General features: G+C 37.4%; 3 protein-coding genes across 3 annotated transcripts; 2 read left to right on the top strand and 1 right to left on the bottom strand.

Annotated features, from left to right (window-relative positions):
- Positions 1-9,217: 9,217 nt before the first annotated feature.
- Positions 9,218-16,572, bottom strand: LOC126695799 (receptor-like protein kinase 7). Its single transcript, XM_050392612.1, has 4 exons — positions 16,498-16,572; positions 10,597-11,995; positions 10,205-10,221; positions 9,218-9,808 (listed from the first exon to the last, which is right to left on the bottom strand). Exons 1-4 carry the CDS (start codon positions 16,570-16,572, stop codon positions 9,218-9,220), a joined length of 2,082 nt encoding a protein of 693 aa, XP_050248569.1.
- Positions 16,573-16,909: 337 nt separating this feature from the next.
- On the top strand, positions 16,910-19,675 carry LOC126694446 (40S ribosomal protein S8-like). Its single transcript, XM_050390710.1, has 5 exons — positions 16,910-17,074; positions 17,177-17,249; positions 18,134-18,467; positions 18,790-18,974; positions 19,332-19,675. The coding sequence occupies exons 1-5, from the start codon at positions 17,071-17,073 to the stop codon at positions 19,408-19,410; spliced, it is 675 nt and encodes a 224-aa protein (XP_050246667.1). The 5' UTR covers positions 16,910-17,070; the 3' UTR covers positions 19,411-19,675.
- Positions 19,637-23,395, top strand: LOC126695800 (F-box protein At2g26160-like). Its single transcript, XM_050392613.1, has 2 exons — positions 19,637-19,773; positions 22,321-23,395. Exons 1-2 carry the CDS (start codon positions 19,637-19,639, stop codon positions 23,393-23,395), a joined length of 1,212 nt encoding a protein of 403 aa, XP_050248570.1.
- The last annotated feature ends 806 nt before the right edge of the window (positions 23,396-24,201 follow it).

Here is a 24,201-nt window from a genome sequence, read left to right on the forward strand (position 1 = left end):
GAGTACCTTGGACCGGGTGCGCGCGAAGGCGGAGCAGACGGAGGAAGAGCTCGGACAACTCCATAAATGGAGGTCCAAGATGGAGAAGAAGCTGGAGCTTTCTGAGAAGGCGAGGAAGGAGCTGGAGGAGAAGACGACCTCTGCGCTGACGGTCATCGAGAAAAAGGAGGCGGAGATCAAAGAACTCAAGGAAGAGATCCGTCATGCGAAAGAGGTAGCCGTCGAGGAGTACCAATGCTCAGAGTCCTGCTTGGGCGAGCTGTCAGACTCTTTCCTTCAAGGCTTCGATGATTCTCTCCGTCAAGTCAAGAAGGCCTATCCAGAGCTGGATTTGTCAATGGTCAAACTTGAGGACCAAGCCCAGACCTCTGCCCTCCCCGTCGCCTCCAAAAATACGGAGGACCTCTTTGGCGAAGGCACTACTCAAGGAGACGGAGAGTCCGTCCCGTCCAAGGACGTCCAAGTCGCTGAACAAAAGAAAGATTAATGTCTATGTAATTTATTTTGAGAACAATCCGTCCTTCCCCCTTTTTTTTTTTATTCATATTTCAGAACAATCCGTCCTCTTTAATTGTCTTAAACATTTGTCTTTGGGGCTTTTGGCTTAATGTTCATATATGCTTTCTATCATTGTTTGGTACTTTGTTTAAAGGTCCGTCCTCCTTCCTGAGGAAGGATTTTTGTGAGAATATTTGTTTATCTGTGATACTCCGTCCACTTTGCAGACTTGTTATCTTGTGTTGATTGAGCATTTACATCGGTGAGGATTTTCCTTTTCCGTCTATTTTGAGAGATTTATTATGAGGACCGTCCACTTTGTGGCGTTGTACATCATTTTTAAATGTATCGCGTATTTAATGGACTTGTAAAAAATTTTAACGTAGTTAGTTGTCCGTCCACTTCGCGTACACGCTCTTCTATTATTTCCGTCCACCTTGGGACATGAGCATTCGTCCCTGTAAGATGTTATTATCCCTGTAGGATAGTCCGTCCATCTCATGGACTTTATTTCATGTCCGTCCATTTTGTATTTTCCAATTTTTGATGACCCGCCTGTTTTGTGGACATGTATTTCAACATTTTAGTGATCCGTCCACTTTGGGGACAGTTTTTCAATCACCTTAGTGATCCGTCCACTTTGTGGACTCATGTTTCATCACCTTAGTGATCCGTCCACTTTGTGGACTCATGTTTCATCACCTTAGTGATCCGTCCACTTTGTGGACTCATGTTTCATCACCTTAGTGATCCGTCCACTTTGTGGACTTATATTTCATCACCTTAGTGATTCGTCCACTTTGTGGACTCCTTTTTGTATCAGTCCATCTTGTTGAAAGTGATAATCCTCGTAGGCTTATCCGTCCATCTTGTGGACTTGATTTTGTATCCGTCCATCTTGTGGACTTCAAGTGATCATCCTTTAGAAGGATCCGTCCATCTTATGGACTTTATTTTGCATCCGTACATTTGGTGGACCTCAGTTATTTTGTGGGCAATTGTAATGACATCCAAGTAGAAAATCAAAGTTGATAGAAATGCGTAAAGGAAAAGTGCCTGCCCCCCCGGGCTTAAAAAGGCACGACAAGATTGTAGCAAAAATAGTTAAACAGTTAAAAGAAAAGCTAATAATGCCAAAAAGTCTTAAAAGAAAAACTGGTTGTCGTGTCACTATTACTGGTAATATTTCCTCAAATGCTCGGCATTCCATGGATGCGGTAGCTTCTCTCCGTCTGTTGTCTCCAGGTGGTATGTTCCTTTCCTTTTCCACGACGTAACTCTATAAGGTCCTTCCCAGTTCGGGCCGAGTTTTCCCTGTGTAGGGTCTCTAGTTGCGCCCATGACCCTCCTGAGTACGAGGTCTCCTACTTGGAAGTTTCTGTGTCGGACCCGGGAGTTGAAATGTCTGGACATGCGATCCTGGTATCTAGCGATCCTTTGCTCTGCTGCCGACCTAACCTCATCTATCAGGTCCAGTTGTAGCCTCATGGATTCGTCATTCCTGCTCTCTTCATGGTTGTGAACCCTGTAGCTTGTGAGCCCAACTTCTGCTGGGATGACTGCCTCGCTCCCGTATGTCAGTCGAAATGGCGTCTCTCCTGTCGGAGTCCTCGCCGTTGTCCTGTATGCCCACAGTATGCTCGGCAATTCTTCTGGCCATATACCCTTTGCCCCCTCGAGCCGAGTCTTGATAATCTTTAACAGGGATCGGTTCGTGACTTCAACCTGGCCGTTAGCCTGAGGATGGGCGGGTGATGAGTAGTGGTTTTTTATTCCTAGCTGTGTGCAGAAATCCCGGAAGTGGCCGTTGTCGAACTGCCTCCCGTTATCTGAGACAAGAACTCTAGGAATACCAAACCTACATACGATGCTCCGCCAGACAAAGCTTCTAATGTTCTTTTCTGTAATGGTGGCCAAAGCTTCCGCTTCTACCCATTTTGTGAAGTAATCAATACCCACTACCAAGAACTTTAGCTGCCTTATCGCCGTTGGGAAAGGTCCCATGATGTCTAGTCACCACTGAGCGAACGGCCATGGAGCCGTTATAGGGGTTAGTTCTTCAGCTGGCTGTTCGATAAAATTGCTGAACCTCTGGCATTTGTCGCAGCTTTTAACGTAGGATTCGGCATCCTTCTGCATGGTTGGCCAGTAATACCCAGCTCGTACCAGTTTGTGCACTAACGACCGCGATCCAGAATGGTTCCCGCATATCCCTTCATGTACTTCCCTCATCACGTAGTCTGCCTCTTCAGCCCCCAGGCATCTAAGATAAGGACGGGAGAAACCTCTTTTGTAAAGAATATCCTTTATTAAGACGAATCTCGCCGCTTGGACTTTTAGCTTTCTTGCTGCCTCCTTTTCTTCTTGCAGTAACCCGTCCTTTAAGTATGAAGTTATCTGTGTAGTCCAGTTTCTTTCGGAGTGTGTCTCCTGCATGTTGTCGGGGTCTATTAGCGGAAAGATTTGAACAAAGGAAAGTACATTACCCGGTGCCGTCATATGTTCTGCTGAAGCGGCTTTGGCTAGCCGATCGGCGAGCTCATTTTCTCCCCTGGGGATCTGGACGAACATTGCTTTTAGCCCGTCGACTCTCGCCCTTACTTGATCAAGATATCTCTTCAACCTTTCCCCTTTGCATTCATAATCTCCGTTTACTTGATTGGTCACGACTTGAGAGTCGCAACGCACGACCACACTTTCAGCTCCGGCGGCTTTGGCTAGGTCGAGTCCTGCTGCCACTGCTTCGTATTCTGCTTCATTGTTGGTAATGGGGAAGTCGAGACGGACCATACATTCAATCTTGTCTCCTTCAGGTGACAGCAATACTATGCCGGCTCCTCCGACTCGCTTATTGGATGATCCGTCGGTGTAGATGTTCCACTGGGGGGGTTCTTCTGCCCCCTTGTCCGCGTCCCGCGTAAACTCTGCTATGAAGTCGGCTATAGCTTGTCCTTTAATGGCCACACGTGGTCGGTACTTGATGTCAAACTCACTCAATTCTATTGCTCACAGCGTCAGTCGACCCGCGGCTTCAGGATTACTCAGTGCCTTTCGCAAGGGCTTGTCGGTCATTACGTTCACGGTATGGGCTTGAAAGTAGGGCTTGAGCTTGCGAGCCGCCGTGACCAACGCAAAGGCGAGTTTCTCCATAGGTTGGTATCTTTCCTCGGCACCGCGGAGCGCCCGGCTGGCGTAGTACACGGGCTTCTGTGCCCTGTCCTCCTCTCTGATTAAGGCAGCGCTGACGGCCACCGGGGAGACAGCCAAATAGAGGAAGAGTTCTTCTCCTGGTTGCGAGGGGCTCAGTAGAGGTGGTGAAGATAGATAGGTTTTTAACTCCTCGAAGGCTCGCTGACACTCCTCCGTCCACTCGAATGACTTTTTCAATGTTCGAAAGAAGGGTAAACACTTGTCCGTCGCTCTCGACACGAATCTATTCAATGCCGCTACCTTGCCGTTAAGGCTTTGTACTTCCTTCACGTTTCTCGGGGGGGCCATCTCCATTATGGCTCGGATTTTTTCCGGGTTAGCTTCAATCCCCCTTTGAGATACCATGAATCCTAGGAATTTGCCTGCCGTTACACCGAATGCGCACTTTCCCGGATTGAGTTTCATGTTGTAGGATCGAAGCGTGCCGAATGTTTCCTTGAGATCTTCCAAGTGGTCTTCCTCCTTCCGGCTCTTCACCAGCATGTCGTCGACATAGACTTGGACATTCCTCCCGATTTGCTGTGCGAACATCTTGTGGGATCACTCTTCAGCTTTCCCGGAAACGTCAGGGATCCTTCGTCCTTAATCTGCATTAGGACTTGGTCTATCGGAGCGGTCAACGGAGTGAAACTTGTGAACCTTCCGCCCATTGGTTTTAGACGTCTCTCCTCCCTCCGATCTCCCATCCGTCCTTTCTTCCGCCCCTGGTCCTGTCGGGGGTCCTCTTGTCTGTCTCTTTTCTTGGGTCTGTCTTCTCGGGCTAATAGTGCGTCTTCAGCGTTCATATACTTGGTGGCCCTATAAAGCACCTCTGACATGGTCTTTGGGTCGTTTTTGTATAGGGAGAACAAAAACTTACCCCCCTTCAGCCCGTTCGTGAACGCGGCCACCAATATCTTGTCGTCGGCTTCGTCGATCGAGAACGCTTCTTTATTGAAGCGTGATATGTAGGCCCGTAACGTCTCCTCCTCTCTCTGCTTGATATTCATCAAACAAGCCGTGGATTTCTTATACCGATGTCCTCCGATGAAGTAAGTAGTGAACTGAGCGCTCAGCTCCTTGAAGGTGCCAATGGAGTTTGGTGTTAGTCGGCTGAACCAAATCCTTGCTACGCCCTTCAGGGTTGTAGGGAATGCCCTACACATAATTGCGTCTGCCACTCCCTGAAGGTGCATCAGGGTCTTGAAGGTCTCTAGGTGATCGAGAGGGTCCCTGATTCCGTCATAACTGTCCATACTCGGCATGCGGAACTTACTCGACAGGGGGAAGGAATTGACGAACGCCGTAAATGGCGAGTCAGTCCGGTTGACAAGGTCGTCAAGATCACTGGACACTCGCCCCTTGAGAGCGTTCATCAGTACTTCCATTTGTTCCTTCATCGCCTGCATCTCCGCGATGATGGGTTGTGGAGCTGTATCCGTCACTGAAGGGATGCTAGCGTCCCGTTGCACTTGCTTGCTCGGGGCGTTACTCTCCTGTGGTCCGTCATTATTTCTCCTTTCCGCACTGTTCCCTTCTTGATCTTCTCCTTGGCTATTCACCGCCGCACTCTTTTGATTCAGCTGCTCTACCAGGTCGTGGTTTTGTTTGGTGAGGCGCTCCACGGCTGCGGCGAGCGTCTTGACCTGTCTCTCAAGGGCAGTCGTAGGGGCTTCTTCTTGGACGTCATTTGTGGTTGCCATCGAGCGTGTGAGTACCATGTAACTCTTTTGTCTAGGAAGCGATAATGTTACCGTACCCGATTTCCCACAGACGGCGCCAACTGATGACGTCGAAAATTTTCACCAATGGGTTACACCGTACTCGCGACTCGAAGCGAACCTGCACGACAAAAGAAGTCGAAAGAAGTCCTTCAGAGAGCACCGGTGTGGTGCCGGCCAAAAACTCTCCGACGGTCAAGTTAGAATTCCTCTGTTTTACTTAATGCGTTAGAGAGGGTTCATTAAAGCGTACCTCGATTTCTGTGGGTATTAGGCATTTTATAGTGATAAAGGGTTGACTTTTCCTTTTTGGTTTCCACATCTTTTCAATGTGGGACTCTACTCCCAATTCTTCTAAGCGTGGTGAGCAAGGATTCCCATTTCCGAATCTTAGGGTTTTTCTGGGCTATGGACGTTTCGGATCATGAGCCCTTACTGTGTCAGTCAGTGATGGGCCTTCAAAGCTAGGACCATCTTTACACAGGCCCAAGAGACCCAATCCGTCAGGCCCATTAAGGTAAGCCCATCAGGCCCAATATTTTATCACCTTCATCTTCCATCTAATATTATATTTGCATCCCATTCTCATGTAAATGCATATCATTTAGTATTATTTTATTGAATTTATTGTCTTTATTTATATAATATATTTGCATTTGTCCTGTAATGTGTTAGATTGTTAGAAAATTTCTATATGGTTATTGAAATAATTTTCTTTGTTAAGTAGATTATTTCTATATGATTGTAATTTGTTGGATTATATTAGTCATCTCCAAAAAAATAAAAAACATAAATGACAAATATTTCTGTATTTTTTTTTTGGCGAAGTTTCAAAATATAAAAGTATTATACACGTACTATATATATATATATATATATACTGTTATTTTCCCATTTACGTATTTTTTTGCAAAATTTTTAAAACATACTTTAAAAAAAATGTCGAATTATATCAGTCCATATACTTATTGTATTATACTTGTAGCATATTTTACTAACTATGGTCATCAATTACAAAAATATATATATATATATATATTAATTAGGTTTTTTAAATCCACCTATCACATTTATAATAACATCAGTTTTTATTTATTATGTGATGAAATTTGTAATAAGTTTAATATTTTCTTATCGATTTGCAATATCAATTATTGTATATAGTCAAAGATTCAAATAATATTCTCATTAATTTTTTCACCTTTGATGGCTTCCACTAAATTTTCCATGGGTGATGTTAGAGATACTATAAATTCGCTAAAATCCACAATCACCACACTAGAACCCATAGACAAGAGAAGAGAGGTGAGAGTCTGGTGAGAGAGATTAAAAAAAAAACTCTTTTCACCTAGAGTAGTTCTAGGGTCACAGATTATTCCACAACTTTTTTACCACTATTTAAACGTATCAGATTATGAGTAGTTAACCATCACTTATACATAAACTCATCATTTTTTTTTTCCAATCATAATCTGTCATGTCACAATTTTGACTAGAAGTTGTGAAAAAAATTTTGGTCCTAGATTTTTTTCTTTCACCTCTTGCTACAATGTTGTGTATAAGCACTACAGCAAATTGTAAAAATTATTTGCAAATGCCTCACTGGATTTACGGGAGTTTTTGTGCATTTTTGTTAACAAAATTATCTATTTTGCGTTTTTATGGGTTTTACTTTACATCACCCTATAGGAATGCCTTAATATGATGGACACTAAAAAGATATCCTATTGGTTTTGCTGAAAGTAGAGTGAGTTATTAGTGCACATTTTTTTTCCTTGATAACTGTTATTTCATTCAACAATAAAACAATTAGCAGTCACCATTCAAGCATCATCAATGACCTTAGGGAGACTACACTTATTGAAACAAAAGGACCAACTAGACTTAATGGAAACTTTACAGCCACATGAGCTGCAGAATTACAGCTCCTACTAGTTCAGCGAAACTGACAATTCAGTAAGGACTTTCTATGGTGAAGGATGTTACTAATAAAAGTTGCAATAGACCAGTCAAGTTGATATTCATTGGACTTTCTCCCTCAGTGATGATCTGCTTCCAATTTTCACCAATATCAAGTTGGATCGCCCAAAGCACAGCTGCATCTTCTGCTTGTAAAAGAGCACACAGATCTTGACTTTTCGTCCAAATTAAACCATTAGGAAATTGTACTTTGTGATCTCTTTTCTATATTCCGGATGGTACCCAGCGAGTCTGCGTGGCCACCATTGTCCTTTGTGATCATCTTTAAGGAGCATAGCCAGGAATCTTCTCCAATTGTGGATCTTTCCAAAGCCAAAGGAGCTGGTTGGGTCCAAAACTAGTCTGACAAGATCTTCATTAGAGGAAATTGGAATGCAATCAGATTTAAGAATCCAGTAGCTTGCAAACCAGATTGCTCTAGCAACAGTCCAGTTGAAAAAGAGGTGGCTGCTAGTTTCCATGCTATCCCCACAAAGAACACAGATTGTGTCTCCTGAGCCAATTCTTAGGAAAATTTCTTCTTTGGTAGGCAAAGCATCTTTGTTCTTTCTGTGGCTTTAAATATGCGTGCACAAATTTCCTTTTCTTGTGGTCGATTTAATTTTGGAATTTGATTAAAAATTGAAAGGTAGAGATGGTATAGAAAGTATATAAAAATTGAAAGATATAATATTAGGCCTTCTTTCAGACAAGCTATTCCATTATTACCAAAAATGTTTCTAAGACGACATTAGTTCTAAGCACAATAAAAATTCTATAGGTTAAAAATCATGATTGAATAGTCAAGAAATCATATAATGAATTAAGGCCAGATTTTTTTTTTTTTTTTTCAATCTCAAACACCGAGCATAATGTGTGCATTAGAGCAGTAGAAGAAAACATGTAGGTGAGATACTTAAAAGTGTTTTACCAAAAAAAAAAAGAAAGAGATACTTAAAGTGCAGCTGCAAGTCTAGTGCACAAGAAATCTCAAACTTATATCCGTGGAGATCTCTTAGTAGGAGATAGGATCCTTCCTTTTTGTCATGTATTGAAAGAACAAACATTTTCTCAAAAAAGTTTGGAGAAAATTCTGATTTAATAAATCATATGATTTAATACACATAAATTGTCTTATAAATCGTCACATAATGGAATTAGACAAGATTCATTCAACTCAATTAGAGAAAAATTGTCCATTAATGTCAATTTATTGAATTGCATTTAGCTTTGGCCATGTTTAGAATGAAAAATCCTACTATGAAAAATCTGAAAATATCTAAAGATTATTTCTTTGTTGAACATCATGCATCTCTCTTATTGCAAATTTATGTGGTACAACAATTAAAAAATCATCAAATCTTCCATATATAAGAAAAAATGTGGGTGAATCGCGCATTGTTGTAGAGGGTGAATGGATTATGGCTGTTGTTGTTGTTGTTTTTTTGTTTTTCTTTTTGAGATAGGAATTTATATGCGTGTAAGTTATCCAAAAGGTAATGTGGTTATTAAAGAAAGGAGAAAACAACACTATAATTCAATAATTCATACATATATTTTAAATCCACGACAGACACCATTCTAAGGCTATCCTATAAGATAATGGCTCATGATCTTCTTCTGATTCTTAGTAGAGAACAAATGCCTTATCAATTTCTGAAATACCTTGCAGGCAACACAAAGAAAAATTAAAGAATATATACTACAACATACTGATTTTGTTGTTACTTCTAAGACAAGTTTATTTAAAACCATGGCATATATTAAACTAAAGAGAACGTCAAACTCACCAAATTAGAGCACCCCTTAAATGCAAAAATATCTTCTTTTCCTGGGTCTTTGATTACTCCTCATCTTTGCGTCTTGTTCTCCTTAACAAACCTTAGAAGCCATTTAGGATTTCCTCTTTTAAAGTTAAACACAACACATCCCATAGCTAATCCAAACAACAATCCACATCCATAGCCCATTAACACGACCTTCCAACCAAATCCACTACCAAATATAGAATCATTATGTTCTTGCAATATTGAAGGCAGTGGTGGTGATAGCAGCTCATTAGTGCTACAGTTCACTGACAATGGAAATCCACACAATCCCAAGTTCCCATCGTATGAGTTGTTCTCAAATGTATCAAATTGCTTGCCTTGAGGTATGGGTCCAGTAAGCTGGTTTTGTGAAAGGTTTAACATGGCCAAAAATGTTAGACTTGTCAATTGGATAGGTATTTGTCCAGTGAGCCTATTTGAAGAAAGGTCCAAGGATTCAAGTCCTGATAAATTTGCCAATGATGATGGGATATGGCTGGTTAGGCTATTATGGGAAAGGTTAAGCAATCGAAGAACTGTAAGCTTTCCTAGTACTTCGGGAATCTCACCTTCAAATTTGTTACTTGATAAATCAATTGTTGTGAAGATGGTTAAGATTCTCTTTAGTTTAATCTTCAGCCCTTTCACAATCAACACCACCGATTCTTGATAAGAACCATCACTCAAATATTGTGGTTCATGTTTATCTTCATCCTTGATCTTCATGGCATTCTAATTTTCAAAATAATTTATTGGTAAAGGACCAATAAACTTATTGTGAGAGAGGTCAAGAATTAGTAACTTAGAGAAAAATATCCCACAAGTGTTATGATTTCCTATAGGACCATGGAATCTGTTGGACTTCAAGACAAGAACATGTATGTTGTGAAGAGCTTCCAACCAATAGGGGAAGAAATCATTTATCTTGTTATTTCCGATGTCAAGAATTTCTAGGCCATTGAAAAACTTCCCACTAGTATTATGATTTCCTATAGGACCATGGAATTTGTTTGATTTCAAGACAAGAACTACTAAATTGGGAAGAGCTCCCAACCAATACGGGAAGAAATCACTTATCTTGTTATTTCCGAGGTCAAGAACTTCCAGAGTTTTACAGTTGACCAAAGATCTTGGTAATGGCCCTTCTAAATCATTGTCACTGAAGGCAAGATATTGCAAAAAACTACTATTTGCCAATGTAATAGGGATGGTCCCGTGAAAGCTATTCATTTGCAAATCTAATTCCCGAAGATGGTTGCTGAAGTTTCCCAAACATTGTGGAATTTTACCACTAAAACTATTATTAGAGATATCTAATCTTTCAAGGAAACTTACGTTGCAAATCATATGTGAGATCTCCCCAGTAAGTCTATTGTTTGGGATAATAAAGTATATTATAGAAGTTGGAAGTTGCACTAAACTGCCCGAAAGCTGATTATCACTCAGTTGAATAAACTTCAGTGATGTGGCTTTTGAAATCTCTGCGGGTAATTCACCAGATAAGCAGTTGTGTCCCGCATATAACGTAGAGAGAGACTTGGCGTTTTTGATATCAGATGTAATTGGGTCTTCGATACTTTTCCACTTGATATCAATATTAAGCAAATGTGGTAATCCCCAAATTCCAGTTGGAATGGTTCCCGAAAGGGAATTATTGTTGACCCTGAAATCGAGTAGAGTGGAACAGTTGGCGTAACTGGCTGGAATTTCACCGGTGAGATTGTTGCCGTACATGTAAAGCACACTCAATGTACCTTGCTTGCACATATATTGCGGAATTTGGCCGGTAAAGAAATTCATGGACAAGTTAACAATATATAATTTTGCTGAGGAGCCAAGGTTCTGAGGCAGGGGACCTGTGAAGCTGTTATAACATAAAGAAAGGATCACAAGCTTCTTGAACTCACCAAACTCGGCGGGCACTTGGCCAGAAAGCTCATTTTCACATAGTCGTAGAGAAACCAAGTTATTCAAGAACCTCAACTCAGACAGATTGCCTTCAAGATTGTTCATTGAAAAATGAAACACCTCAAGCTTTGTGAGATTTCTTAAACCGACAGGAAGTTTTCCTATGAATGAGTTGTGGGAGAGGCTAAGCTTCCTGAGGTTGACTAGGTTCCCAATCTCAACCGGAATTTTCCCTGTCATGTTATTGCCCCAAAGCCCCAAGTAGATTAGCTCCTTAAGGTTTCCAATCTCTGCTGGAATTGTTCCGTGGATGCTGCAGTTGCATAGGTCAAGCCAAGTCAGGTTGGTAAGCTGTAACACCTCTTTTGGAAATGGAAAAGGATTAAAAGGATTATTGCCGAGGTATAGCTGAACAAGACCAGTCATGTTTTGAAGTGATTTCCATGGGAAAGTCTGGGACAATCCGCTTCCTTCCAAATACAGATACTGCAATTGGCTTAGAGAAGATATCTCTGCAGGAACCGACCACCCTGTGAACAAATTGTTGCTCAAATTCAAGTACTGCAGTTTGACACAGTTTTTCAAGTCCTCCATAATTGGACCGTTCAAGTTGTTGAACCCCAGTGAGAGCTTTTCCAATGATTGGAGCTGGCATATGAAATCAAGAGGAAGAACCCCTGTTAAATTTTGGTGTGAAAGTTTGATTTTTGTAATGGAACCCTGTGAATTGCAGGTGATTCCAGTGAAATTGCACATGGAATTGCTGGATTCCCTAGAATCGAAGGCACTGGTGTTTGATGTTTGAAGAAGGGTGGATTTTAGTTTCATGAGAATTTGAAGGGATCCCGGAGAGAAGGGAGAAGAAGCAAAAAAGGAGATAGAAAGAGTAGAGAGGTGGACGCGACATAGATGCTACTACTTTTCTCAAGCACCTTTGGTTTTCTTGTACTGATAGCAGCCACGAAAGGTGTATGTATATACCATTGACTTCCAACAGAAACTTGAGGAATGAAATAATGACTGACAAGAGAACGAAAAAAATTCAAATTAGAAACATTTGCGAGTTGTGACTTTGTGTTTCAAAGAAACTGACAATAGTAGCATCGCACCAAGTAATGTTGAACTACTCAATTATCTTAAGAAAAAACAAAACGAAGTTTCAACCATGGACGAATGGGATAAGGTGACAATGGTTCTTTTTCCCATAAGGTGTGGACTTTTTGGGTCCCCAAAATGGTGAAAAATGGCCAAACTTGACCATGTAAACTGGTTTTGGACAAGTTGGTTGATTTCTTTTCTCTGGAAAATGGAACCTGAGGGAGGGAGGGGGTTTGAAGATAATCATAGTCTTAGCATTAGTGAAAATTGGTCATGTTATGATTTCGAAGACTTGACTCACTAAAGAATCAGGGTTCCCAAAACGGAGAAAATGGGGCATGAATTGCACATGTCAAGGGAAGCATGATGCTCTACTCCATAAACCCATATAGACATTTTAAACACACTAAAAAAAATGCTATAATTATTATTAATTTTATTACGAAAGTCTTATAAATTATTGATATGATAAAGAATTTATTTAGTGTCACAGCAACTAAATTTAGTTATGTTTCTATTTTGAATATAGTATAGAAGATGTTATCTTCTACTAATACCAATGGAATAAAATAACATGTCGAATGAAACCACATAGTTGATATTTTCTTAATTTTTTAGAATCACATAGTTGAACTTAATTAGGGAATCTAAGGTAAATTGCATGAAATTTTATCTAAAATTATTAATCATCCTTTTTATTTGTGTTCTTAGTAGTTATCAGATCCTATACAAGATCGATGAGATGGTCCTATGATTCTACTTTTTGTACACACAAAAAAAAAAAAAAAGAAGGAAAAAAGAAAAGAAAAGAAGAAACAAAAAACAAAACAAAACAAAGAAACAATAATGATAATATATAGGCGAAAAACACATTTTGGTCCCTACATTTTCAGCCGATTTCCGTTTTAGTCCCTAAGTTCTTTTTTTACTGCTTTTAGTCCCTCTCCTGAAAAACGCTTCCATTTTAGTCCCTGCCGTTACATCAGAAACGGATATTACAGACGTGGCAAACGGCAAAGTTAAATAATAATAAACTAATGTCCACGCGGCCTAAATTAATAATAAAAAATATTTTTTAATGCCACATCAGCACCTAAATTAAAAAAATTAATTTATTAATTTTAACTAAATAAAAAAAATTAAAAACAGAATTAAAAACTAAAAATCTTATGAATTGAGATCTAAGTGTGCCTTGAACAAGAACAACAAGGACACAAACCCAAATCCAAGAACACAAACTCAGAAATTATTTAAAAAAAAAAAAAAAAAAACAAAACAAAAACTAATCAAAGCCAGAAATTCCAATCTCAAAGCCAACCCACAACCACCAAAATAAAACCCACAACAACCCAGGCCAAGAAAATCAATCCACAGCCACAAACCCACTAATCACTATTTCCCCACTCTCTACATTCTCATTCATCACCGAATACACACAAAACCACTGTGAAAACTCTCTCTCTCTCTCTTATCTCATTCTCTTTTGTTTGGTTGTTTTGAGTTTCGGATATGGGTGTGACGCTCCTACCAGATCTCGGCACCGAGATTCTGATTCCGGCCTGCGCGGTGGCGGAGCAACAGCAGCGAAGACTGAAGGCAACAATGACGGCGGCTTGAAGATTGGTTGTTCTGGGTTTTGCTCGCTTGGGTATTGGATTTAGATAGATGCTTCTATGCTTGTTCTAGGTTATTCTGGGTTTTGAAAACCGATGCTTGAAGATTGGTTGTTTTGGATTGGTTTAGAACTGATGCTCTAAGATTGGTTGTTCTGGGTTTCGAACTGATGCTTCGTTGCTGTTGCTCCGCCGCCGTCGCCGCTCAACCCAGCACTCTAACCCCCCTACCCATTTTTCCCTTCACACTTTCTCTCTCACGAACCCATATTTGCTCTCTCTTTTTCAACCGAAACCAGCCAAGACAAAGAAAAATAAAAAAACAACAAAAATCCATAACAATATCCACGAACCCAAATTTGCTAACAATATCCATCAGCTCCTAAGAAATTGTTTTTCTTGTCTTTTATTATTATTTTTTGCTATCTTTTGGTTTAGATTTGAGCTGTTGACATTTTTATTTTTTTTGGGTTTGTGGCTGTGGGTTGATTTTCTTGGTCTAGGTTGTTGTGGGTTTTATTTTGGTGGTTGTGGGTTGGCTTTGAGATCGGAATTTCTGGCTTTGGTTAGTTTTTTTTTTTTTTTTTTAAATAATTTCTGGGTTTGTGTTCTTGTTGTTCTTGTTCAAGGCACACTTAGATCTCAATTCATAAGATTTTTAGTTTTTAATTTTGTTTTTAATTTTTTTTTATTTAGTTAAAATTAATAAATAAATTTTTTTAATTTAGATGCTGATGTGGCATTAAAAAATATTTTTTATTATTAATTTAGGTCACGTGGACATTAGTTTATTATTATTTAACTTTGCCGTTTGCCACGTCTGCAATATCCGTTTCTGATGTAGCGGCAGGGACTAAAATGGAAGCGTTTTTCAGGAGAGGGACTAAAAGCAGTAAAAAAAGAACTTAGGGACTAAAACGGAAATCGGCTGAAAATGTAGGGACCAAAATGTGTTTTTCGCCTAATATATATTAGCCAATCATTACTTTTTTTTTAAGTGTCTTGTCGTTGAATAAGAGATTTGGAGTTCGATCCTCATCTATACCAAAAACCAATTGATATCTTCATCAGATGATAAAAAGTAATCATCAGGGTCAGACTCTATAGTTTCTCTAAAAAATGTTATACTATCATTAAAAAAAAAAAATTGATATAAAATACTTAAAAGTCCATAAATACTTAGTACCAAATTTCCAAATATAAATAATCTATTCCACTTTTTGTATTCTACTTTATGCTCAACCAATTACAACTTGTAAAATGATTGATTTTTTTTTCCCATATTTATCTTTGGTTGTTTTAGAAAGAAAAGTCAAATGAATACATAATAAGTTATGGTGATGTATAAAGTGGAACACAAAATGTATGATATATGATTTGTATTCCCAAATTACAAACACACAGATAAATGACAAATATTCAAACTTCAAAGCTACAAGTTCCTACACTATAAAGTTACATAATTTTTCAAAAAAACAACACAACAACACAAATATCTACTAAAAAGATGATGAATTTAATTATTTAATCATAATTGTAATAATCTTTTTATTTATCAGCAAATTTCTCCCCTATTCTTGGAATGAGTTCCCTTGGATGTAAGGAGGAGCAATACACCAACACCATGCCTGTTTTCCTCAAGCCACATCTGGGAGCTCCCCATTCCAAGAGAAGAAGCTACCCATATTCGAGCAGCGTTGCTCCATGATTTATGAACAACCAGAAAATAAATATTAGAAAAAGCCCTAAGGTAATCTCTAATATCATCAACCAATAGACCACATGCTATGGAAATTTGTGTCTGTTTGGAAATAATTTATCTAATTTTTTGCTAAAAGTGTGTTAAAATAAACTTATACTTCAAAAAAGTGAGGTTTTAAAAAACTGTATATAAAAACTAAAAGCTAAACTTATAAGCTCAAGCCAAATGGACATTGTTTGTATGGTCTATCATTATAGCTTCTTAAGCAACATGTTTCTTTTAAAGGTATGTTTGGTTGAAGGTGGAATAGGGATGATAAAAAATAAAAGAGAGAAAATAAGTATGGGTATTATTTGGTAAGGAGAAAAATGATGTTAATTTTTTGGTAGGGCCAAGGTATTTTCTCCCTTAGCCCACTAAAAATTCATCTCTCCAAATTGGAGAGAAAACAATGATGAAAATTCTTGCTCTAGTGCAATGACAAAATTGCCCCCAAATTTTAATGCTTCTCAAGAATCTCACCTACTCACACCCACTTCCCCACATGATCTACACACTTTTATGTCTTCCTTGTTTTGTTTGTCTGCATAGCTCATCAGTAATTCATCTCATCTTTTTTTTTTTTTTTTTTTTTTTATTATTATTTTTTTTTATGTCCTTTTTGTTGGTCTCTTTACTTTCCAGATTTTTTTTGTTGCTCATTTTTTTTTCCACCCAGCAACATGTCCAATATATATATATATATATATATATATATAATTTAGTAAGCACAAATAAATTATTTCTTACATGTTACGTAATAAGGGTATTAAAGTAAATTTATATAAATTACATTTTCTATCCTCCCACTTTCCTCCTCAATCAAACAAAAAAGTTTTTCATCTCTCTCACTTTTCCATTCTTCCAACCAAATACACATACACACGAGGGAAAATTAAATTTTTTTATCCTCCCACCAATTTTATATTCTCCAATTTTTCCATTCCTCTAACCAAACATACCTTAATGGATTTATTTGAAGATGTTCTACAGACACTGCCACATCCCAACCCTGAAATTTTTATGACAAACACCATACCTGTTTTACAAAAAAAAAAAAAAAATCATTTTCATGTCAAAATGGGCTTATTTACATGGAACTTGTAACTGAATTAAATAAATATAAAAATGCCTAACCAAACATGAGCATCATAAAAAAATTTATAAGCCTTAAAAATGCCTCAGCCCATTTTATTCCTTTGGGCCTAATTTCCAAAACCCAAGCCCCAAAACAATCATCTTATTCTACAATAAGTCAACAGTTGCCTGTAAATCATAACCGTAAAAGTGTCGAACCACGATGGAATCCAACGGCCTATATTTTACTAACTAAAAAAAAACATATTGACTCATTTACCCTGAAATGCCTTTAACACATCGAGGATACAATAGTAATTACACCAAATTAGGGTTTAGAGTTTTAAACCTAGCTCGCCTCTCTTTACATTTCTCTTTCTTTCTCACACCCTATCTTTCTCGGCAGAGATATTGTGACTTCTAGGACAGAGAAACCCTAGAATCCCCACTCGGCCAAAATGGGTATCTCTCAATTTACTCTAATTTTTCGAATTCTCTCTTCAATTTTGGATTCAGGGTTTCAATTTTTTGATGCTAATTTATGGAGTTTGTGTGGATTTGTAGGTATCTCTCGTGATTCCATGCACAAGAGACGTGCCACTGGAGGAAAGAAGAAGGCTTGGAGGAAGAAGCGAAAGTAAATCTGAAAAACCAATTTAGTTTCCTGAATTTTATATTTTATTTTGATTTTTTTTTTCTGGTTCAATTATGGTGCTGTTTGGTTTCTGAGAAAGTGGAGAGGAATAATGAATGGGGCTTGTAAAGTTCTTTGCTTCATGTTCTATTTGTCTGAAAATGAAAATGATTTAATTGTTTTTTAGCTGGGTAAGATGGGTTTTATCGATTTCTCTTATATACTTGTGATTTTAAACTTAATAGGCCTTTTTTTTACAAAGTTCAATAGTTTATATGTTTGCTTTTTATATGATTTATGGGCTCAGTTTGATTCAGATAGAAAGTAACCCTGTGCCCCCATAAATGTCGAAGTCTATTATCATTTTATGTTGGTTTTTGATTTGGTTTGTAGATTTGTTTTATATATTTTATGGAAGATGAATCCCATCTCCTAGTATGCCAGATTTACTTGAAACTGTAATTTGTTACTCTGTATTGTTTATGTTTGTTTTTTTTCTAAGGTACTTTAAATCTCTCCAACTTCCAGATCATGCTTGATTTCGCTTTATCTCTGTTTGTCACTTTGTCTTGTATTAGATGGAATATAAGTATTTTACCATGATACCACAGCCTTAATCTATACAGCATTGCTCTCTTGCTCTTATGAATGTTTTTGATGTATAACTTAAAACGAATGATTTTGATTGCATTTATAGTAGAACGTAAAAACCTCACGTTTCTGAGTTGTAAGTAGTCCGCATATGTTTAGGATCTTCTTGTGTTTACATTTTGAATGGAAATAGCTCCATAATTGTAGTATTATGAGGTTAATGTAAATTAGTAAACGTAATCTTTAATCAAGTCATTTCCTGAATGTATTTAATGGGTTTGCCTTGTTCTTTTAAGGTACGAGCTTGGAAGGCAACCTGCAAACACAAAGCTGTCAAGCAACAAGACAGTTAGAAGAATTAGGGTTCGAGGAGGAAACGTGAAGTGGCGTGCTCTGAGACTTGATACTGGCAACTTCTCGTGGGGGAGTGAGGCCGTGACCCGGAAGACACGTCTTCTTGATGTGGTCTACAATGCATCCAACAATGAGTTGGTTCGTACTCAGACTTTGGTGAAGAGTGCTATAGTTCAGGTTGATGCTGCACCATTCAAGCAGTGGTATCTCCAGCACTATGGAGTTGAAATTGGTCGCAAGAAGAAAACTACAGCTTCCACCAAGAAAGAAGGAGAGGTAAGGCGATATGTCTTAATTATATGTTGTCCTACTGTATTCCAGTACAAATATTCACAGTTTATTTTTTACTTTTTTCTTATTATTTGTTGGATTCTTTTTATTGATGGTGGGGATTGCACCATTTTCTGTGGTTGGTGTTAGATATTGTGGGATGGTCGAAGTTATAGAGAGAGAGCAATTTTGTGTAATGTTGTACTTCATTGATACTGTATATTATTGTTGTCTTTTTCTTTGGTGAATGAAAATTTGAAATTGTCTACGAGTGACATTGGACATCTGTGTCTTTCTCTTTACACTGTTACACTTCATTGTTTAATAGGAGGGTGAAGCTGCTGCTGCCACCGCCACCACTGAGGAGGTGAAGAAGAGCAACCATGTCCAGAGAAAGCTAGAGAAGCGCCAACAGAATCGCAAGCTTGACTCACATATTGAAGAGCAATTTGGTGGTGGACGTTTGTTAGCTTGTATCTCATCACGACCTGGTCAGTGTGGCCGTGCTGATGGGTATGTGACTTTTCTACACTTATCTTATTTTCTGTCTGCAAAATGTCAAATTGTACTACAAATTTTTAGTGGTTTCTACACATCCCCTTGGCATAGAGGAGCTGGATCTATATTTCACAATGGTTCATGGACCACACCTATCCTTACAATATTTTATCCCTCACATGTAATGTAGTTTCCTATACAGTTATGCTTGGTAGGTTATGTCAATAAGAAGCTAGTTGTTACTTTGAAAGCTGGATGAATATATCTTGTAATTTCTGATGAGAACTTTTCATTTGCCATATAAAGATGGTCGTGTTTAATTTTTGTTAAAATTGCAAGAACTTACAGTGATCTTAAATGGATTTGCAACAGATATATCCTGGAAGGCAAAGAGCTTGAGTTCTACATGAAGAAGATCCAGAGGAAGAAGGGCAAGGCTGGTGCAGCCTAAATTTTGTTACTTGAACTACATCCTTCATAGCTGAATGTCTTTTTTGTTCACTTTATTTTATTTCTCCCCTAGACATTGAACTTAAGTTGATATGCTCCATTTTGCCAGAAAGCCTTTTGCTTGTGTTAAGTTTGACTTAATTGGGATATTATTAGTTTTCCTTCTGTGATAAGAACGAGTTATAACTATTACTGTTGTGATCAATACTTAAACCACCTTTAAATGGATGTCCCAGATTGTGTTTTCTGGGAGCTTTTCATCTGAAGGTGGATTGGAATGGGCAGAAGATGGATGTTATTTTGTGACTGAAATATTGATTAAGCATCATGACTCTAGGTCTAGTTGGGATTTTACCTGTTGCTGGTATTCTTAGCTACCAAGGTAGCATGCCTCTAGGTCAAATAGGTCATGTTGTGAGATAACGGTTCAAAATCTGTTGGGATCAGAATTTCTTGTAGCCAAAAATTAGTGTGGGAATGTTCCTTGTTGCACTAATAATATAACTCAGGTATCGGCTAGACAACCTATAATAGGGATGACACAATTCACCCACTCCTATAAAATAGGCTGCCTAGCACCATCATTTCATAACTATAGTCGCTTATCCGTATGGTATATGGGGCAGTTTTTAGAGAAGGTACAATTTTAGCAAAGCAAATCAAATTCTCTGATGTGAGGAAATGAATGTCGCTCTAATTGCAAATCAAATTCTTTGATGTGAGAAAATGAATGTCATTTTAATGGTCTGGCTGGATTGAGAGAGGAAAAGGGAGTAAAGTAGAATTGGTCAAAAATTAGTCTAATAATGCTTTCATAAGAATTTATTATGGGGTTTGTATTAGATGAATCTCTATTGGCAGACAGTTTTGGACACATACTAGTGTGGTAGAGAGAGCCCATGACTCACGAATTTTTTCTCCCATAAAACAAATTATTAACCGACAATTTTGGAAGTTTAATTTAGAACAAGATCCCCTAGATTTTAAGTTCTGTCTATTTTGTCATGGTTCAAAGAAAAAAAAAATTAGTGCAACAGTCTCTGCGCCTTTAGGTTCGTAAAATAAAATATAAACCATAAAATGGATAAGTCTTGAAATAGAGATAATCCTGTTTAATTGACTTCAAAAGCCTAGGAATTGTGTGCATTTCAAAGTGAGATGGAGAAAGTGTTTATTTAAGGTTATGATCCAAAGTGCCTGGATGTTGCTAACTCATTTAAAATTTAAATGTGATAAAAATTTGATTGTGGTTAAACTAACTAGAGTTAATGAGTTGATAAAATCTAGACCATAGATTTATTACATTTTGAATCATGACCATTAAATGGACACTCCATTTTTGAAATAAAGAGAATCCAAATCAATCCTAGGTAGATTTGAAAAGAAGAATTTCTTTTCCAAAAACCAAAAAGGGTATGGCTAGACAATTACTAATAGGATGGTACAATTTAAGTATTTAACCAATCCCACAAAAGACGAGAAGCTAGTACTGCCTAGAACCCATATTTTATTTTAGGAGAGAAGCTGGTATTGCCTAGAACCCGTATTTTATTTTAGGAGTCTATTATTTTCGTAGATCTCCATCACTGTATTTTGGGTATAGTTAACGAGTGATAAGGTGTATTGGAGATGAGAACCCATGATTTGATCTGCTAGCTCCCCTTTTTCTTATAATAAAGTAAGGCTATAAAGCCCTTCCTTTAGTTGGTTTTGGCTTGACTCGAGATAGTTTGACATCTAATTAATGCAACAATTTTAAATGGGATATTTTTCATTTAAATATTATTTATTAATTTTTATAATCTAATTTATCAAAGACTCCATTACAATTTCATTTAATAACAGAACCACCTATCAATCTTAAGTTGTTAAAAGGAAGACAAATTCACTATAGAATTTGATAAACTAATACTAATAAAATCAAGATTAATTTTATATAAAAAAAATTAAATATCATGGGTACAAAAATAATACATTAAATTTAAAAAAATCATATTATGTTAAATTTTCTAGCATGAGTTACCAATCAGTATTGTTATATAATAAACATTTTGTAGCTCAATTAACAACTTTTAGTATTTTTAATTAAAAAAAAAATTATGTTGTTATATTAACCTAACCAATTTGACGGCAATTAAAGTTTCTGTGGAACTCGGTCTTACTTGAAAACAACCAATTAAGTTTAAGCTTCTTTTCCTACATAAAAACAGAATCTCAGTTTTCTTATATTCTCATTTTATATATAGAGTTTGGCTTACTTCCAATACTTTTTTAACTGGAGATCTCATTTTGTTTGAAATACACAATAACAAGGGGTAGTAGGCTTTAATCACCACTTTTTATTTAGTTAGTGAGTGATGTGACAATTTCTCATTAAAATAAAAGGAGATTTCAGTTAAAAAAGTACTGGAGTTAAGCCAAACCCTTATATATATATATATATATATATATTTATTTATTTATATGTATGTATGTATAGTAGGTGCTACAGAAGAAAAACAAACACAAAACGATTCTAACAGTTTAATCACATCAGCAAAATAGCTTTGAAGAGGTATGTTGGGACTTCTTTCTTTTTCTTTTTCTTTTTTAAGCATTTTAATTCCACGATGTAAGTGTTCTTTTTTTTAGTTTTGCAATATATATCTTTTGTTGCTAACTTTGCTAATGGAGCAAAAAAAAAAAAAAAAAAAGCTCTCAGTTTTTTAATATGGATAAGGGGTTGTAGAACATGTATGTTTCATGTTTGAGTATCTGAATTAATGAAACTTGTGCTCAAGAATATAAATTAATTTTTCCTTGAAGTGTAAATAATATAATATTTCTTGTCTGACCAGGGATTACAATTTGCTATCCATCACATAAATTTTCATAATTCTTGCACGTCATTGGCTCCAATTTCTTGTCCTAGCCTCCCAGAAGAGTTGCTGGAATTAATCTTACAGCGGGTAACAGACATTGTTGATCTTTACCAGTGTAGCAACGTTTGTCATTCATGGCGGTCCATTGCTAGGAAACAATCAGCTTTGTTACCTCCACAGTTGCTTGTCCTCAGAAATCCAAACAATGTTATAGACAAGATACAGATGATTAATATGTTCATTGGTAGCTCCAGTGTGTGCAAAATTCCAGAGTTCAACACTCGTGATGGTGTTCGATACATGCCCATGATTGTCGAGTCCTCACATGGTTGGCTAGTAATGAATTACAACACATCCAAGAGTAGGAAAGTCGAGGGTCACCTTAACTATATCTGTCTCTATAATCCATTGTCAAGGGAAGAGATTTGGCTCCCTCCTCTGCTACTTAATTCGGAAAACCCCAAGTTCGTTTTATCATCTAAACCAACAAATCCAAGTTGCATTGTTTTAGCTCTTCATGAGAAAAAGTTGGTGTTTTGGAGATTCGGAAATAAGAAGTGGACATTTTTGAAGAATGTTGAGTATTGGATTAATGATATCATATGCTACAAAGATGAATTCCATGCACTTCAAATGAAGGGAAACCCCCCTTACCCTGAAGTTCCATACTTGTTACAAGTTAAATTCAGTCCTAAATGCCATGTCAAAAGCATTCCTACTAAGTCGAATAGGTCATTTTATTTTGCATTTAATTATCTAGTGGAATCATTATGCGGGAATTTGTGGATGGTTTGTACAGTGTTGGGAAATTTGGGCACTTCTACTTTGAAGTTTCAGGTTTATAAATTGCATTGGAAGATGATGAAATGGGAGAAGATTAAAAGCTTGGGTGATCAAGCAATTGTCTTGGCTTGTAATGATTCTGTGTGCGTACAAGCTGATGAATCTACGGTATACAAAAAGAACTGCATCTATTTCACTGATGATTTATGTAATGGACGCGGCCCTTCAAAGGAATTTGGGACGTACGACCTGGAAAATGAGACTATGAATCATCTCCCTTTTCTGAATCATGATAACCCATGCTACAGATGGTTCAAGCTAGACATATGGTATAATGATTAATGCATACTTCTTTGCTACTGCGTAGAAGCTATAGCATTTTAATTTTATGTACCTCGAACTGTGCAAATGACAAAACCATTTTCATTGTTTTATTAACTAGTTCTAATGTAAGAAGCAGATCTTTTAATTGTCTTTTTTATTTTTGGGCATTTGAGGTTCAAATCAATTCCAAATGAATATATGCATTATCAACATGTCTGCATTAACCTTTCAATCATGATTCTTGATCTTAATAGATCAGCATGCCTCAACCAGTTTATGCAATCATTTTGGTGCTACTTATAAGTGAAGACACAATGAAATGAAATTTGTGATATTTAGCTAGAGAATACTAGGGTGCAGTTTGGATTGGGCGTTTGCCCGTCTGCGTTTATTTCTGCGTTTCCCTTTTTTTTTTTTTTTTTTTTTTTTTTTTTTTATTCTCCCAGCCGCAACTGTTGACCGGTCAGCTGTGAACAGTGTACTTGTGCACTATTCACGGGTCCCACAAACTCCACTTTTTATCAACTTTTTCATTAAAAATGGGTCCCACAATACTATTCACACATTTAAAAATTATTTTGCTACAGTGTTTTCAGTTTCAGTTTTCAGTTTCAGCAAAAATAAGCTCAATCCAAACGGACCCTAGGTGTCGATTCCATCGATTCAGCAAAAATAAATAAATAGATGTTGACTCAATCACAATAGCCCACCAGTATTTTCATTTACGCATGTGACAACAGTAAAATTAACATGAGAGATGTTACTCACGTTATTACCACACACACACACACACACACACACACACACACACACAAATGTTGCAA

The sequence above is a fragment of the Quercus robur genome, chromosome 8, assembly GCF_932294415.1.
Source record: "Quercus robur chromosome 8, dhQueRobu3.1, whole genome shotgun sequence".
Taxonomy (NCBI): Eukaryota; Viridiplantae; Streptophyta; class Magnoliopsida; order Fagales; family Fagaceae; genus Quercus; species Quercus robur.

What these genes read in the sequence shown, in the direction of transcription:
- LOC126695799 (XM_050392612.1), bottom strand. Translation starts at nt 16,572, where the DNA reads ATGGTGTTTGTCATAAAAATTTCAGGGTTGGGATGTGGCAGTGTCTGT. An exon ending in CTTCAAATAAATCCATTAAG is followed by an intron (nt 11,996 to 16,497) that starts GTATGTTTGGTT and finishes GAAAAGTAGTAG; the next exon opens with CATCTATGTCGCGTCCACCT.
- LOC126694446 (XM_050390710.1), top strand. An exon ending in GCTTGGAGGAAGAAGCGAAA is followed by an intron (nt 17,250 to 18,133) that starts GTAAATCTGAAA and finishes TGTTCTTTTAAG; the next exon opens with GTACGAGCTTGGAAGGCAAC. An exon ending in CAGTGTGGCCGTGCTGATGG is followed by an intron (nt 18,975 to 19,331) that starts GTATGTGACTTT and finishes GATTTGCAACAG; the next exon opens with ATATATCCTGGAAGGCAAAG.
- LOC126695800 (XM_050392613.1), top strand. Translation starts at nt 19,637, where the DNA reads ATGTCCCAGATTGTGTTTTCTGGGAGCTTTTCATCTGAAGGTGGATTG. An exon ending in TGGGATTTTACCTGTTGCTG is followed by an intron (nt 19,774 to 22,320) that starts GTATTCTTAGCT and finishes TTCTTGTCCTAG; the next exon opens with CCTCCCAGAAGAGTTGCTGG.